The 18,856-nt window shown below is 39.5% G+C and overlaps 1 protein-coding gene across 2 annotated transcripts in view; it reads left to right on the top strand.

The window, feature by feature from the left end:
- zgc:63587 (uncharacterized protein LOC393431 homolog) overlaps positions 1-18,856 on the top strand; it is a 65,861-nt gene that overhangs the window by 40,441 nt on the left and 6,564 nt on the right. For both annotated transcript variants that reach the window (XM_007908627.2, XM_007908625.2), the window contains exons 9-12: positions 470-615; positions 6,214-6,297; positions 10,172-10,229; positions 18,218-18,328. In XM_007908627.2, the coding sequence (XP_007906818.1) occupies positions 470-615; positions 6,214-6,297; positions 10,172-10,229; positions 18,218-18,298 (369 nt within the window). In that variant the 3' untranslated portion in view covers positions 18,299-18,328. The remainder of the gene's footprint in view (positions 1-469; positions 616-6,213; positions 6,298-10,171; positions 10,230-18,217; positions 18,329-18,856) is intronic.

Consider the following 18,856-nt stretch of genomic DNA (forward strand, 5'->3'; position numbering starts at 1 on the left):
ATGCCATAAAGTGACGTGATTTGTGTTGGCGAAGTGAAGTTTTTGTTGTTATACATATCTACTGAACCTAATTATGTTGTGTCACACTTTCCCTTTCCTACCCCGCTGATGATCACCCAATCCTTTTCCTCTCTCCTATTTATGGGGGTGATACCTTCTAAAAGGTACGCCCTACCCTATTCTTTCGTGTATGACAAGATTTCCAAGTTATCATCAAATTCTTAACTTTGAACTTAAGGCAAAAATGATAATACTTCCTACGGATGTGGTTGTCCACGACACTTTGAAAGCTTTCAGAAACTCAGTTTCCATATGGTGCTGTTCCCATCTATCCTGTGTTGGTATCTGGCATCTTCTTGTTAGAGCAGGCTATATAACTGCGGAAAGATAAGTGAAAGGATTCCAGAGAATATTGATCTTGCAGTGCATCTATAGACCTACCATATCTTAATTCTGTTTTCATCCCCAGGCCAGCGTACCCTTTGCTGTCATTGGCTCTAATCAATTAATTGAAGTAAAAGGAAAAAAGATCCGTGGTCGTCTGTATCCATGGGGTGTGGTTGAAGTAGAGAATCCAGAACATAATGACTTCCTCAAACTTCGCACAATGCTTGTGTAAGTATCTTCCACGGGTGTGGATTGGGTATCTTGGGCCTTAAAATTGAACAGACTATGCATTTGAGAGAAAGCAAATATAGATAAATTGGAAGATGTAGGCTTCACGAGCTCTCTGATTAATTTTGCTCCATATTTGATTATGTACTGTGCATTGATTTTCAGTCAGCTTTAATTGTCAGTATTGAGCGCAGGAACTGAATGGAGTGAGTGATTGTGGAATCATAGAATTATACAGCGCAGAAGGAGGCCATTCGGCCCATCGTACCACAGGCTAGCTCTTTGAAAAGAGCTATCCAATTCAATCCCACTCCCCTGCTCTCTCTCCATATCCCTGCAAACTTGTCCTCCCCAAACAATTATCTGTTTCTCTCTTAAAAGCTGTTATTTAATTGGCTTCTACCACCCTTTCAGGCAATGCATTCCAGACTCTAACAACTCGCTGTGTGTGAAAAAAAAATTCTCCTCACCTCCCCTCTTTTTTTTAACAACTATTTTAAATTGTTGTCCTTGGGTTACCGGCTCACCCGCCAGTAGAAATATTTTCTCCTTGTTTAGCCTATCAAATCCACTCATAATCCTGAAAACTTCTATTAAGTCTTCTCTTAACCTTCTCTTCTCCAAGCCTGTCCTTATAACTGAAGTTCCTCATTCCTGGTACCATCCTGGTAAATCTCTTTTACACCCGCTCCAATGCCTTGACATCCTTCCTAAAGTGTGGGGCCCAGAACTGAACACAGTCTCTCGCTGAGGCCTAACCAGTGTTTTATAAAGGTTAATCATAGCTTCCTGACTTTTGTATTCTATGCCCCTATTTATAATGCCTAGTATCCCATATGCTTTTTTAACAGCTTTATCTACCTGTCCTGCCACCTTCAAAGCTTTACTTATATGAAATAATATAATTCCAATGCCAGAGGTTGCAATTAAGCAAACGTAGGCTGACCAGCAGCATTAGCAACCCTGTAGAGTGATGGGGAAAGTTTGCATTTTAGAGCACAAAGCTGGTTTGACTTAGTTCAATTGTATTATCAAGCATAAAGCATCATATCATCGGAGAAAGGATCAGCAGCTTGCAATCGTTACCCGACTGACCATAAACTGAGTGTGGAACTCTCAATTGTGGAGTCCTGTAGCTCAGTGGTTAGAGCACTCGCTTTGCAAGTGAGAGACCTGAGTTCAATTCCAGGCAGGTCAGGGCGAAACCTTGGGCAAGTTTCCTTACTCCACACAGAGCCTAATAATAATCCCTCCAAAAAAAAACAATAATAAATTGGTCATTTTCAATCCATGACTGTTTGTGGGACATTGCTGTGCGCAATTGGCTGCCGAATTCGCCCACAAATATAAGGTCAATTCACTTTACAGTGTGTTCTGTGAAGCGTTTTGGGATGTCCTCCCGAAGTGAAAAGCGCTATATCAAATGCAAGGATTATTATTATTATGAACCCCCAGGTCTCTCTGTTCCTTCACCCTTTAAGATTATACCATCAGCTTATATCGCCTCTCCTCATTCTTCCTCCCAAAATGCATCACTTCACATTTCTCCACGTTAAACTTCATCTGCCACGTGTCTACCCATTTTACCAGTCTATCTATGTCCATTTGCAGTCTGCTACTATCTTCTCACTGTTTACTACTTTTCCTAGCTTAGTATCATGTGCAAACTTGGAAATTGTTCTCCCTATGTCCAAGTCCAAGTCATTTATATAGATCAAAAACTGCAGTGGTCCGAAAACTGATCCCTGGGGGACACCACTGCACACTTCCCTCCAGGCAGAAAAACAACCATTCACCTCTACTCTCTGCTTTCTGTCTCCCAGTCAGTTCTGTATCCATGCTGCCACTGTCCCTTTAATATTGTGGGCTTCTATTTTGCTTACAAGTCTCTTATATGGCACTTGATCAAACGCCTTTTGAAAATTTATATAACCTACTTCAACTGCACTACTTTCATCCACCCTCTCCGATATTTCATCAGAAAACTCTTTTCATGATTTGCCTTTAACAAATCTGTGTTGGCTGTCCTTTATTGATCCATATTTTTCGAAGTGAAAATTTATTTTTTCTCGGGTTTATAGTCTCTGGAAGTTCCCCCACTACTGACGTTAGGAGAAGTTGGTACCAATGTCTTCTGGTTTATTTCAATTAATGAATAAGGCACATAAATAATATATTTTAGATGGAGGCAACTGGGAGAGTGCTCCAAATGCTGAGAGTTATTTCAAATGGCTCTTTACTTTAACCAGCAAAGATTTTTGCTGTTTAGTTTTCAAGTGAATGAGCTATTAGTGAGAGAAAATGTCTGCCTGTTCTATACTGCAGTTCAAATAAATACACTGCCAAGTGTCTCTGGATGGTTCTCCCCTGAAGCTTACAAAAATGTGCTCATAGTAAGTGTTTTGTGATAATACATTTTTCACGCATTCTGATGTCTTGCTGGGGGAGGGCATCGTCCCTGAACTAGCCTCACCCATAACTTTGACTGTATTGGGGGTTAATATTAATGGAAGTAGCTTGCTCTTGTTTGGATTTACACACCAGGGGTTAATTTCAGATGGCGAATTGATGTGTTCATACTGTACCCTGTTAAGTTGAGACATTGTCTGATCTGCAGTTAACCTATTGTGTCTGATTAGAATTCATACCACATTCATTTGCCTAATTCTAGTGTACACCAACCAATCCAAGCAGCTGAGGAGCAAGCGATAGCTGGATTGGTCAGTGTTGTTAACATGTTATCTGTATAGTTAGAAGCATATTTGTTTGATATGTGCTCTTTGTATCTGCTCTGAACCAAAAGGAAGAACAACATTGCTGAGATGTTATTAATTAGAAAAATGTTGTCATAAATTAAGAGGTAATCTGATATGCTATGCCATGAAGTGAATGGTGGGATTTTGTGATTCTCTTCTGAGACAGGAGCCATGTGGACACCTTGTGCTTTTCGATAGGGAGTAAAAGAAAGTTGGAATTTGTGACTCTTCCTTTTGAAAAGTTATAATATGCCAGTGCTGGAGGTTGGGACACAGGTTTCAAATGAAACCTAGTTTGGGTTGTTTTTTTCATGAGATATGAACCATGCTGAAGGGAAATATTGATCAGGATGAATATATGTAAAGTAATATAAAGTAATATAATATAAAGTATTTTGAGATTGTCATATGTGTGCTCTCCAAGATGCTATCCCGTTTGAAGGGCGCTATACAAATGCAAAGTGGATGTGTTGGGATCAGATGAATTGGATTTTATTCCTGGATAATGTGATCATCTAACCTTTACTATAGCATTTACGTCTATCTACGAACACAATAAGTATCTTGTCGTATATGAGATTCACAATCCAGGGCAATCTCATTCTAATACAGTCTGCTGGGTCCAATGTTTAAGAAGCCGCATCATAACGAAGTGCAAAAGAATGCCTCAGTTCCATGTTGTCGGGTTGCTGCTGACGTAACTTTGCATTATATGTGCATGAAGTGCTGCTGACTTCATAAGTGAAGTGATGTCAACAGTGCTTACTGCATATAGCAAACATAGGCAGCACACAGGAAGTGATATTAGCAATGCTTCCTGAGCATAGTATACGGGAAATAGGTGGTGACCTGGAAGTTGGCCATTTTCAACTTGAGAAGCTGGCTCATCAGAGCTGGAAGCTGAGTGTGCCCCACAGTCGACCCTTCGTTCCAAGTGAACTTGCGTTCAATTAAGACACGCTATAACAGGCCACCCTATATTGTTTCTTTTCCGATGTGCATTCATTTGGAGGACTCTACGTAGTGGAGTCCTAAAGCTCAGTGGTTAGGCACTTGCCTTGCAAACGAGAGATCTGGGTTCTATTCCCAGCAAGGCGAAATATTGAACAAGTTTCCTTACTCCACACTCCTCTGTTTACCTAGCAGTAAGTAGGAAGCCGGTTGTTAGTCGATTGGCGGATCGCTTTTCCAGGGATGATAATCCTTCAAAAAAAATAATAATTTGGTCACTCAATCCACGACTGCTTGTGGGACACTGCTGTGTACAATTGGCTACCGCCTTTCGCCACAAATATACAGTCAATTCAATTTACAGTATATTCTGTAAAGCATTTTGAGACGTGAAAAGCGCTACCTCAAATGCAAGGATTATTGTCAGTATTTGACAACCTCTCAATTGAGTTTTTTTTGAAAAAGCTTCCAAACAAAATATCTGAGACCTTTGAATTGGATTTATTTATTCACGTAACTGTGTAACTGGCAGTTCTTTGCAGAAAGTTTTCTTATCTCTGGAGTGTGTATGTGTGCAAAATGATTGTATTTTTAATGGCCAGACTCCTGCTGACAGACTCTAAACATTTATGAATCGTAGCTGCTTTGTTTGGAGGTCTGGTGTTCCAGATTGTATTTGATTGGGAGTTTTACAGAAAAATAAAGTTGCCCTTCCATAAATTAAATATTTGGGGCACTATTGCCCTCTACTGATGGTATTTAACTGTGAAGCTGTGCAGCACCACAGGATGGAACCAAATTATGTCTATAGCTAAGCAATTGCGAGTCTCGACACTAGAATGAACTGTGCAGCTGCTTGGAACTAGTCACGTCCACACCTTGGCTCTGAAATGTGCTCTTGTGAATAGACTGGACAGAACGAGCGGACGGTTTAACAACTGACTCAGTAGGAGACTGGCATGAGATCAATCCGTGAGTGGCTTTGGCCACACATTAAACTCAGGTCCAGAAATATCCTATTTATTTTCTTGGAACAAACTCAACCATCTTCACTTGGCTTTTGGAGCCAATGAAAACTTTACTTGGTCTGAGAGACTGTTGCTTGTCTGCCTAGATGCTGAGGTGCTGCGTGTTAGCAGTCTACTAATGAAAGTTACTGCCAGGAGTTATTTTCTTTCCATGCATGATACATTGAATTGTTGGAATAGCTGGCCACCTAGTGGCTAAAGTAAGCACATTGACGAGCTTGTACTGGGTGAAATGTTAGTCGATAACACATGTAAACTTTATTTCTGCATTCTCAATTGGTTTTTGCTCATTTAGAATATAATTGTCAATGAGTGTCTTATATTGTACAAGTAAATAGTGGTGGCAATCAGATGCATGTGAAAAAGCCTGTAATTCATGTGCCTGATCTCATGGGATAGGCATGTCCTTAATGCTGCAGCATCACCATCCATGGATGCACTCTGCACCTCACTGATCCAGTACAGAACCTTAGCATCTTGACGCTCAACTGTCCTTTATACTCCATATCCGTGACCCGTTCTGGCTCCCCCATTGCAACATAAATCACCATGGTTTCCTCATCAGGTCTACACAGCTGGGGATGTAAGGTAATGTAACTGGTGGACCATTCTCAAAACTAGTTTCTTAGCAACCCCTTGTGCTGTTGGGTGGCAGATACATGTTAGGGCTTTGTACAGGCAGCTGCTTCCTCACGAGTACTGCAGTCCTATCAAAGGTATACGAAAAGGGCAGCTGTACTATTATCTGACAGTATCTTGATTGAATCATGCCAAATTAAGTGCTGAGGTATGACTGACCTTTTGCTAGCTTAGGGTTCGGTTAGTTTACATGGTATATTTACACCCCTTCTTTGTTTTTCCAGCACACACATGCAGGATCTACAGGAAGTCACTCAAGATCTGCACTATGAGAATTTCCGCTCAGAACGGCTGAAACGTGTTGGCAGGTTGGTTGAAATTTAGAATAAAATGTTGTCCCTCTTTTAAAAAAAATTAAAGCTATTAAATAAATTGCCTTACAGTGCAAATAATCTTTCTTCCAATACCAGCAGGGGCCCAAGTGATCCAGCAAGTTTTTGTCTAAAGCTTAACTATGAAAATGAGAGTGTAATTCCCAAGCCAAAAAGAGTGGGGGATTTGGCACGTGTCTTTGCTTTGGTGAAACAAATTTTGGAGATACCCTTCACTGACCCTGCAGCTGTCAGGCTGTACTTTAACCTTGTTCCACTGAATGAGCAGATATAATGAGGTAAAATCTCGCTGTGCCTTGCTTAGTGCCAGCTCTTGTTTCGACAATTCACAGCTTTGGTACTGCAACCAATGGCCAGTATCCAAATGTAAAATTGCTGTCATTAAATAATATAATTCTGCTTATAAGAGGGATTAAGGATATGGGGATAGGGAGGGTAAATGGAATTAGGTTAGAAGATCAGCCACAATCTTATTAAATGGCGGGGCAGGCTCGAGGGGCCGAATGCCCTATTCCTGCTCCTACATCTTATGGTATTATGCTTAGTCAATTTGCAAAATACTCAAAGTCATCAGGGCTTGATGAGCAGAAGGGTCCCTGATGAGCGCGCAACCTCTCCTAGTTATCCCTTTGGTAGGGATTTTCAGTATTACAAGAGAAACAAAACCCACCTGAATAAGCAGTAGATTTTCTGTACATATTCTGTATGTTTATAGTCCATTTAATTGCAGACAAATTTTATGTTCACCCATGAAATTCTGAAGGTGTATTGAAGGGTTTATTTTTCAGAAGTGTTGCAGTAATAACAATAACCCTTGTATTTGATATAGCACCTTATCATGTCTTTGAGACGTCTTAAAGCGCTTCACAGAATATGAGCTGGTGTTGGGATCATAGTTGGTTGCTTTGGTAGTCAATCTCTTATCCACCGAAAATGTTTTGTGCCCTTTGTAAGCATGCTTTCCACCCCGCCTATTTGTTTCAGTGCTTAACTTTTGCACAAATGTGATCTCTGCTGATATCCTGAAAACCAGAGGGCAGTGTGGAGCCATTCTGGCAATTTGCCAACATGATTAACATTCATGTTTGGGTTTCTGAACAGAATTAGACCAGCAAATTATTCCACAAACCTATCTGAAGCAATTCAGACAGCAACTCTAGAAATTTAGCATTTTAAAATATATTTTCTATATATTTATTTTCTATTTGTTTCTAGTGTAATAGAATGTTTGGAGCCCTATGGGTGGGATCCAAAAAATCCCTACCGTGCATAGCTGGTTTCACCGCACACATTTGCAGCTGGTTGGTGTGTGCACATAGCAGCAAGTGACAGAGCCGCTGATGCCTTGGAAGTTGGACATTTTAGCACAGGCAGCGCTAAAGAGATTGTTTTATGGCAACAGTGCCCACTGTTTAAAGAATAGACTTAAAACTGTTCTCAACCCACCTCTTGTCAAACAAAATAAGTTAACCCTGGTCCTTTTTACAGACGTAATGCCATTTCAGAAGTGTTAAAATGAAGTATAACAGTCATGCAGAAGTTGTAAACAATAGAAACAATTAACCACAGATATGAATAGTGGCCAGTACTTAGATAGAGGGTTGTGTGATGAATCTATGTACCAGGACTGTGGAGCAGCCACTAAGCAAATTCACATTACATGTATAGTTGCATTGAATCAGTCAAAGATTTTGGTTTCAACTGCTGATGTCTTTATCGGAATCAATTTGTCATCTTCACTGAACTGACAATTCTGACGATATAGTGTATTGTGATCAACCTCAACAGTGTTGATCACAGACTCAACTTAGCTTCACAAAGCCATGAAGCTTTCAGCCCAAATACGTATAACCTTCCTTCATGTGACTTGCCAGCCCATTTCCCCAGTGGTTCTTTTGCTACCTTCATTGATATTGTCTGCTCTTCTGCAACAGAGAAGGCCGTTCTTGGTGGTATGCTGCATGGTGTTCATTTTCAGCCTATGAACTTTGAAGTTTATTTTTGTTGAGTTTTCCACATTAGGTCATGTTTCTAATGCTGCAGAAATCACGTAAGATGGCCAATGAATGGAGGCAAAATAAATAGTAGTGTGTAGTGAACTGAGCAAAGCAACCAGCTCTGAGATCCACAGTCACATCAAAGGACCAGAGTTAAATGAATTTTTGAGAGTTTCAACCTGGTTCCTGGTAACTTTAAGAAAAACACAAAACTGGTCATTCTCCTTAATTGCCATTCTAGCAGAGGCCACACGATTGGTTTTAAACATCACAGTAGTTGTTGAGAGGTTTGAGTTAAGAGGCAATACTAAAGTGTTCTAATCGGGATGTAATGTGTGCTGCACATGATTAGATCAAACCCTGACAATAACTGGACAAAATAGTTAACACCTTAGTGCTGACTTCCATTATCTTCAACAGAAAAAATCCTCCGCCCTCCCTCCCCCAGCAAAGTAGGAGTATATGCCTAATAATAATTGCCATTCTTGGTAAACTAACTTATCGCCAGGAGAATCCTATATGGGGGCCCTCTTTGGTTGAATGGTAAGCACATTTCAGATGAGGAATGAACATAAGGAATGCTAGACGAGAAAAAGACCAAGGTACATCGAGTTCATCTTCCATCTTCCTGGTGGTCGCATGCACAAATATCTCGAACTACCTATGTATTATATCTCATAATGTTATTTCCTGAAAGAAAACTACCTTACTTGTGTTTGAAGGAATCAACACTTCCTGCTTCAACCGTCTTCCTAAGTGAACCACTGTTTGTGAGTGAAGCAGGATTAAGGAAAATGTTATCAGGGCAAAAACACATCACCAGTTCCATCATAGATGCTAGTGCTACCTACCCCCATGATTGTCAATACTATAAATATGACTTTGCTACAGGTAGAGATGATTTGCCAATCAATATAAAATTTGGAGAAGAGTCGGGACCCATAAAGTCCCAGGCTCTGTTGTACTTGCTGGACATTTTCTTAATTGAGTTCAGTCTTGATGTTTAGTTCACTCCCTGCCCCCCTACCCCCACCCCTCCCCAACCCCTCAATAGAATTTAACCAGAATGTCTCTTTGACTTGTTAATTCCGTTTTCTGACAGTATCTATGTAAAGATATTTTTCTATGCATTTTCTCTCACAGCACAGTTGTAAACTAGGTATTGTTGGGTTTCTCACTCTGCTGTTTCAGTGCACATATATGCTACTTATGGTTAGTAGATTGTCTTCTGAATATAATTAAGATAGTAGTTTGGGGTACGATTTTTGCATATACCCCAATGTTCTGATTGCCATATTGTTGTGAAATAATAATAATAAAAATCCTTAATAATAACCTTTGCATTTGATGTAGCGCTTTTCACGTCTTCTAGATGTCTCAAAGCGCTTCACAGAAGATACTGTAAAGTGAATTGACTGTATATTTGTGGGTGAAATGTAGCAGCCAACTGTGCACAGCTGGGTCCCACAAACAGTCGTGGATTGAAGTGACTAATTAAATTGTTTTCTTGAGGGATTATTATTAGGTGTGAAATGGTGATCACGCTATAGGATTAATGATTGTGACTGCATTGCTGCAAATCATTTTCATTTCATTGCCAGAAAGTATGTGGTTGCTACATGTCATTGATATGGTTATTGTGCAGTCAATTCACTTTACAGTATATTCTGTGAAGCTCTTTGAGACGTCTCAAAGATGTGATAAGAAGCTATATCAAATGCAGGTATTATTGGTAACTTTAAGGAGAAGCACCCATCCCACATCTGTATGAGGAAAGATCAATACACTAAGAGCTGGGATTCATAAGTTGCCTTGAATGAATAGTTCCTGATTCTGTCTCTTTGTTTTCCCAGGACTGTGGAAGATGAAACGGTTGACAAGGACAGGATGCTGTTGCAGAAGGAGGCTGAGGTGAGTGTACCGATTTATAAGAGAAACAAATTGTGGAAGCAGGGCAAAGGAAATTAGACTTTTTTCACTTTAATTTCAAACTACAATTGTGTGTGGGTATTGTGTTTATGGTATACATTGGATATAAATACATATTAATAGAACGGAAAAACAGCGGAACACCTTTTTTAAACGTGTGATCTCATGCCTTCCAAAAATTATTTGTCTACCTTAGTTCTGTTTTTCTCTGTCCTGGGCAACTCTCCTCTCGATGAATTGCCCGTTAATCTTATTACTGTGGTGTAAATGCCTGCCTGCTGTGTTTACATATAAAACCAATCACTGCACTTGACTGTAATTAGCTGTGAAGCATGTGAGGCTATAATAATGCAAGTTGTTTCTGGAGGTGAATTTTCTGCAGGTTACCTTTGAATCTGCAGCAAGAAAAACTGACCCCCTTTGAAAACTCCCAAATTAGTTGATGCTTTTTCTGAGTGGAGAGATGGGCCTATTTTGGAGGGATTAACAAATGTAGGGTAGAATGGCTCAAGTTACAGTATTCAGGAATCAATATGGCAAGAGCAGGATGCTCCCATTTTGGCATTTTTCTAATTTCTGTTTTAGAAATGTAAAATGAATATGTCTTGATTCATCTTTTAAGTAAATTCTTTTCCAAGTAGAAGAGAGGTTGATTTATCTTTGGGGGAGGATTCCTTCTGTTGCGCGTGCTCCTTCATAATTTATTTTATCTAATTATTTTATTGCTTGAAGAGCAAAACAGGAGTTCTCTCCATATTGATTAAATGCAGCACTTCTACCAGTCACACTTTAACATTTCTGTGTATTCTGTTGGGCAAGTTTCCTTACTCCACACGCATCTGTTTACCTAGCAGTAAATAAGAACCCGGTTGTTAGTTGATTGGCGGATTGTTTTTCCGGGGGTAATAATTCTTTCAAAATAAATAAAAATCATGTGGTCATTCAATTCACTGTTTGTGGGACACTACTGTGCGCAATTGACTGCCGAGTTTCGCCCACACATATACGGTCAATTCACTTCACAGTATATTCTGTGAAGCACTTTGAGACGTCTCAAAGACATGACAAGGCACTATATCAAATGCAAGGATTATTATTCAGGAATGCAAGATTAATTCGCAAATCAGATGATATATATTTCTGAATTTGTACCTCACATGTTACTGACAGAATTGTGTTGCAGTAAAAACAGTTTTATAGCCCGATATTGTCATGATCTGATCTTTCATTACAAAAGGACATATTTGAGTTAACTGGTGACATCAGAAGAACAGTTAGAAATCTTTTGGACATTTGATGTAAAATTGGTTATTTTTGCAGTTCTAATTGATAATTTGCAGATAAGAGCAATCATTTTTATATAATGGTTTATGTTAGTAAATAGGCAAAGCTATTACTGCCTGGAGCAAACGCCTCCTGTCGTTGGTTTGCTTCTGTAGTCAGAACCTGCATTGGATTGCGTAAGTCAAAACTGCAGTGGATTGCGTAAGACTCCAGCAAACGTGATTTAAGCAGCCCAGTTCAGTAATTCAGTCACAACCTTCCTCAGTCTAGAAGAAGATTCCCCACTGGTTGATCCCATCAGTTGATTATTGCCATCCAGATGTAATTGGAGTGATTCTGCTATTTGTGCATGCATTAATTGATTCTAATCCTATGACTGCTCTCTACTGTGGGATGTGCTTGTTCCTCTCTTACCTTGGCTAATTGCCACATGACTGCAAAATTGTGTGTATGTGCCTGTCAGGAGCACTTACATTAATCTCATCACAAACATTTGAAGTTCTATCTCCCTTGTTGACTAGAAACAGGATATTATTGTAGGGGTGTGGTTTGTGTAAATGCATATCAAGTTGTTGAGTTAACTGACCATACAATAGTTCTTGTATTTTGTTTTTTGCGATCAAATTAATACTTCAAGACTAGAATAGTACCTAACTGTGGTTCAGTGTGTTTCTGTAGCTATAATGTTAAAACACACAAGAAGTGAAAAGAGTTATACTTCTTTCATGTCTGGGATCGAATTTCAGTCTAGTCTAGACTAATGGGATAAAAATATCCTGTTTGGCTGTAATTAATACAGTCTAGAGCATTTCAATCCATTTTATACAAGGTGCACAGCAGAAAAGTGCCCTAATTTGGCACCCAGTAAGACAGGTTTGGCAGTCTCACTTACAAAGCTACAGGGGTGGTTGTTGTGGGAAATTAAACTGTTGCAAAAGGGATTTTTCTGACATTGAGGCAGTTGAGGAGCTTTTACTTGCTTCTAATCTGTGCTATGCTTGTTTGATGTAGACACTAGGTATGTTTAAAAAAAATGAAGTTCACACCAGCCTTCAATTACACAGAAGCACATATAATCTAAGGCACTCTTTTGTAATGTCTTTACCCCTTTTCACAGGTGCATCACCCCATAGAGCATTTAATGGCTGGAAAATAATTGCATGTTATAGTTTAACGATCATGAGTGAGTCAATCTGGAATTCTTTTCAAGTTATTGTAACAATATTTTTGGCAAGAGACTTGATTTTTTTTCATTGATTAGCAAGGCCAACGAGAGGTTTTTTTTTGGAACTGGCATGAATAGAGCTCAGTGTATTATAAACCAATGTACCTGACTGTCTCACCAAGTTTTCCAACCACACAAGGTTGTATCTTCCAACTGTTCTGAAATGTGCCATTATTGGCAGAACATGTTATGGATGGTTGGGAGGAAACCAGCTGAAAGTCTGTGGTTTCTGGGTAAAACAAACATCTGCTTCCTTTACCGAACCACTCCCTGGGATTTTTGCATTAAGTTATCTGGGGGAGCAGGCAGGGAAAATGACCTCAGCACAATTAGAGCTTGTTGCCTAATTATATTCTGGTTTATAGATTTTAAATTTCCATATTATTGAGAAATAGCTAGTGCAAGTAAAGGTACAGTATATTATATAATATTCCAGCTGTGGCACCTAGCATATAATACAGTGGTGATATGTGCCTGTACAGTGTGAGGTCCCTGTGCAGGAAACATTCTAATGGTGCAACATTTTTTAGATAAAGTGTTTGATATAATTGCACCAGCTTCTCCCTGGGAGGCATACAAACTATGTTCTGGAGAACAGTTTCTCTTTGGAGAGGATTGCTAATCAATGTGGAGTATTGCAGGTGAGAAGATTACAGATAATACAGTAGTTTTTGCATGCAACCCCATTTCCATCAGAAACTGAGAAACATGTTGGATAATATGATGCAAGGTACAGTTTGAGCTTGTTTATAATGTGTCCTGGTTTAGTGTGGACCCGTTTATATGTGAACAATGGACCTGCATTATCGTGGAAACATAGTTTACATCTGGCACTGAAATATGCTACAATGGAAGAAGAGCTTGATCTTCTCTCAGTGTGTAAAGAGTTAAAAAGCCTGAATCCTCAATTGTAGATCAATGTGGGCCTTCTTATTTCTATTTGGAGGTATGACTGCAGTTTTTATGATTTTAGCTTTATTTCTGTTCACTAGCTATATTCCAGAGGCTTCAGGTGTGTGAAGTAAACTTGATAGTGCTTTTGTATTCGATCTCTGACATAAAAGGCGAGATACTATCTGAATACTAAAATTCTGAATCCCAGGCACAGAATGTGGAATGAATAGTCAGATAATTAAAGTCAATAAATCTACGAGTCTTATTGCTTCTCATATGCATACATATATTTTCCGTATGAGATGAGTGTTGAGGGGCATGAAATCATATTAGCTTTGGTGTGGGTTTATGGCATGCAAAATAAATTTCACCTGTTCAAAACATTGCTGGTTGATGAAAGCCTTGTATAAATGTAATTGAATTGAAGAAGGAACAAAGTAGTGTGAAGAGGAATACTAATTGCTGAAAGTGTTGGAATGGAAATCTTCTATTTGACCGGACATAAATATTTGTAGGCTGGTGATACAGTGAGCAACATCTGTGCAATTTGTAATTAAATAAAAAGGGACTGGGTTGTTGAAGGCTGACATTTTGCTGCAGTCCCTTTTTTGTGTCCTTACATCATTTTAAACAGGAAATTGCACACTAATGACATTGCCAATACTGAGCTAATCTCTCAGAGCACATATGGACAGTAAGTAAGCAAGCAATGAGATGAAGTTGACACTGATGCCTGCCCACTCTGTGGGAACTTCACCTAAAGAAGAAGATGCAAAGGCTGATTAACTGTATTATTAAAAATGACATGTCTCCCATAAATCAGTCTTGTGGAGTACTCATTTTAGTTAGTTAAACTGATTGGTACAAGGTCTGAACCATGCTACTATTCAAAAACAATTTTTAAAAAATTTGTTAATGTTTTTTAAAGATAATTAATGCATCTGGTTATGAACTGGATGTGTGAAAGTTTAAAGTACTCTTAACCATTCAGTTCTTCAATGCACTGGTCAGCATGTTTCAGGTGTAATTATTTGTAATTGAGCAGAGCCAGTTTTGCTCACTGTAAGGAATCTGATTGTGGTTTCATCTTCCAATGTAGACTTCTGCTTTCACGCAGCAGAGTATTTAAATGCTGCATTAATCTCATGGTACCTTGGCAGAATTATGGGCACTATTTATATGCCTGGAAATGGCCTCACTACTCCTATTATTTTGGAAGGATTTCTTTCACATATGCAGTGCAGGTGTGTCTATTTCACTCTTCAACCACAGTCTTTCTTTACTTCGATCTAAGAGTTGTCAATCATCAACAATGTAAAAAAAACTTTAAAAATAATGTCCAGCTCTCACTGTGTAGAACAATGCCTCTTCATCCATCACACATCTCTGAAATAATTGTGTTTAGATTGCAGTCTATGTATTGCTCTGCTCGTTTAAGAAGAGCATTAAGCACAACATGAGAAAAGACCATTTTTGGATCATTAAGTCATCCTGCAGACTAAACAATACCTATCTGGTTGTGACTTTATCCCACCCACTTTTAATTTGATAAAGAAGCTAAGCAAAGCAGCATCACTGCTTTTGCTACAAGTCTTTCCCACGTATCCACTGTTCTAGTTGGAGGGGTTGGTGGGGCGGGGGGAATCTTTCTAATCTGTACCCTGCTTGAAGCTAAATCCTAAATCTATGCCTCATATTCTGCACATAAATGCTTACACCTACTTCATGTGTTTAAATGTTTCTTTGATCATATCCCCCTCAACCTGTTTTTCATTTAGTGAATTCGGCATTGTGAACTTCTGCTCATAAAAAAGTTTCACAATCTGCCCTTCTTGCTCTTTGCTTCCCATCTATCTCACCCTTCTTTGAATAGCCTTTTGAAGGCAGGGTGCCCACAATTGTGTATAATATTCTACATGGCCTGATATGTGTGCACTGTACTCTTTTATAATAACTTTTATTGACTTGTGGTTAAGATATTGTATTTGATCCACTTTGTTAATAGCAGTTCCACATTGACTGGACACTTTGAATGAATTGTCAATAATTTCACCCAAAATCCTTTCCCTTCGGCATGCACACAGGCTCACTGTTTCACATTCCAACACGTATCACCTTTCATTTATTGACATTAAAATCCATCTGCTGAATTGATGCAGAACTTCTTGGCTGGAATTTATCTTTGTTATTTACCAGCCCAATGACTACTCCGTGCAAAATGCTAATCTTTTTCAGAGTTGTATATATCTGCTGTGCAATTCCAGTTTTTGCAACAAATCTTTTCTGAGACCATCTGTCAGTTCTTGTTAAAAATAATTACACGGCATCCAGTTTGCACACAGCAAAGCCCCGCAAACAGCCACGAAGCGAATGACCAATTTTATTTGGGGGATTGTTGGTAAGGACACCGAGAGAATCTCCCATCTCTTTTTAAATCATGCCATGGGATCTTTAATGTGACCTAATCAGGCAGATAGGACATTAGTTTAACGTCACTTCTGAAGCACAGCAAACAGAACATCCCAGCACTGCATTGGAATGTCAGTCTAGACTATATAAGTTCAAAGTCCCGTTGTAGGGCTTGAATCCGCAACTTCTGACTCTTAAGGCTCTTGACACAAAATTCTTCTGGCTGCTGAAGGTGTATATTATGCCCACATTCAGTCACAGTAGCAAAAGTTTGAAGCACTTGCCTTACCTGGTGCTTGATTTGTAGCCTTTCCCCTTCCTTCTCCATCTTCAGGTCACGCCTATTCCTATTACTATTCGACCCTGCCTACGGTCACCTCCCACCGGCTCAGAGTTACGCCCCGCCACTGACAAACGCTCTGGGATGCTACCCTGCATGAGGGGTGCTATACAAATGCAAGTTGTGTTGTTGTACCTGAATTCTTAACCCTCTGGGGAATTTTAGCTGCAAGAATTGCACCTCCATGTGTAATAAGCGGTGCCATAAATACACTTCTATGTGAAGAGAATTCCACCAATTTAGTGGCCTCTAGGTGGCGACTGCTTTTGCTCACACTCCCAGCTGTGTGTTATAATACTCTTGTCAATCATTTTATCTAAACTTTCATCTGATCATTCTCTGCCTATCTAATCTACCCCTCCATCTGCAGAGAATGCACCTAATCTATTCTAATCTGTCTGGTCTGCAAAATCTGCTCTGATGAGCCTGTCTGGTCCATATCTGCTTTGTTGTGGTCCGTAGAGCTTGGAGGTTACTTTAAAAAAAAAGCTTTGACTGAGAATTTGAAATTCTTTACTCCTCACTGACTAAATGAAGTTGCCTGCTGAGGGCAGAATTAAATATGCTCAGTCAGTGGTCTGGAATTTAATTTCATTGTGAGTGTTCGACAGCCCGTTCGGCAGCTATACAGGAAGGGGGGGGTGGTGAGGAAGGGAGACCTGACTGACTGGTACAGCTTGCCACTGGATAGCACAGCATTGTCAGAATGTCAACAGGAAGAGAATGCTAGGAAGTGGCTGGTACCCACAGTCTCCTCAACAGCACCTTGTTACTTTACACTCCATAGACATGAACCCAGCATCCATTGCACTATGAACCTGATCCTCCTTAATGTTACTGACAAGCCTAGAGACCGATGCTGCATCTTCACACAACCCGGGGCCAGATTTCATCAGAATTTCACTTAAGTAGTGATAAGTAGAATCTTTCACTGCTGTAATGGTTGGCAGTTTTAGAACTCATGAAGTAACCAGGAGCCATTCTTTAATGCTTGCTACTCTGTTTTAGAATTTAGGTTGTGTATAAAATAATGGGGGATACATGAAGTCTTTATATTATCTTTCCTTCTCTCTCCCCCCACACCCACCCAATCCTCTTGGGAGAAACGTGTGTGTGTGTGAAACCTACACCATCCCTCCCCCATGCTCAGGCTCCGACACCTGACTGTTCAGTGCTTTGGGACGTCCTCCCGACGTGAAAGGCGCTCTATAAATGTAATTTTGTTGTTTTATGGTAAACATGAGGAAACAAAAGTGAAACTTAGAAACTAATTATTGCAGCACAAGAAGTATTCCTTGTTAAATGGGCTGGTAAATTGAGATATAGGATCTGCAATATGTGATCTGTAAACCTTTGCCTGTTTAATGGTCTGCAGAAGCTGCTTATGGAAATCTATTAGAACTGCTAATCCACTCCAAAGAACTACTTTGAGCTCTTTAATGCACACATACCTTGTGTCTGATACACTATGAAGAATGCACAGAGCTCTATTTCAATCTAAAATCATGCTGCTAGGAAAATATAGCAGCCCTTTAGACCCAACTATTTTTGAATGTTTATTTGAGGTGGATGTTACTGAATCGTCTTTGGTGAAACCAGATATATGCTGGAAATTCAGATACTTCACAGCTGAGATCCTTTATAATATATTTGTAACATAACTAGTCTTATAAGCCTGAAATGTACAATCCATAATGTATCTTCATTTATTATTTAACTAACTGCCTGATGAATAATGTACTGTGTGTGTGTGTGCGCACACATGCTTGTGTGTGTGTATCTGCCTGTCTATTTAAACATTAATTTTTCCTCCTCCAGTTGCGTCGCATGCAGGAGATGATTGCTCAGATGCAGGCACAAATGCGAATGAAGCCTGGAGAGGAGCGTGATGGACAGTGAGCAATAGACCAATTTTGCTTATACTTACAGGTGAGAGTTTGACAGCTATAGCAGCTCAGACCTTCCGGTCTATAGATCAGCTCTTAAGACAACTGTTTTTTTAGATTTTCATTTGTGAGATGGTCTCTACCTCATGGCTAAAGATAATGCTTAATCGTGATCTCTGAGAAGCACTTTGAGACGTCTAGAAGACGTGATAAGGCGTTGTATCAAAGCAAGGATTATTATTATTATTATCTTATTTTGTGAAAGTTTTTCCTGCTGCTCCACCTCCCTGAACAGTTCGTGTGTGGGCTTGCTAGATCAGCTCTTCCTTGAGTGATATCTGAGGAACTATTTGTCCTATTATTGCCTCAATGAAATTCAACTGGAAAGTGCACAATCAATGGAGCAGCAACAGCTGGAAAACTACAGAAGAAAGTGATTTGTTTTCACATAAATATTTAGAACCAAATAGTCCTACCGCAGTGTTTCTAAATTGGGACAGGAATGTGTGTGAAAAAATGAATATTATAGAAATGGGGGCGAAACTCGCTCAGCTGTATGTTAAACAATAAC

The sequence above is a fragment of the Callorhinchus milii genome, unplaced genomic scaffold (assembly GCF_018977255.1).
Source record: "Callorhinchus milii isolate IMCB2004 unplaced genomic scaffold, IMCB_Cmil_1.0 Scaffold8, whole genome shotgun sequence".
NCBI classification, from domain to species: domain Eukaryota; kingdom Metazoa; phylum Chordata; class Chondrichthyes; order Chimaeriformes; family Callorhinchidae; genus Callorhinchus; species Callorhinchus milii.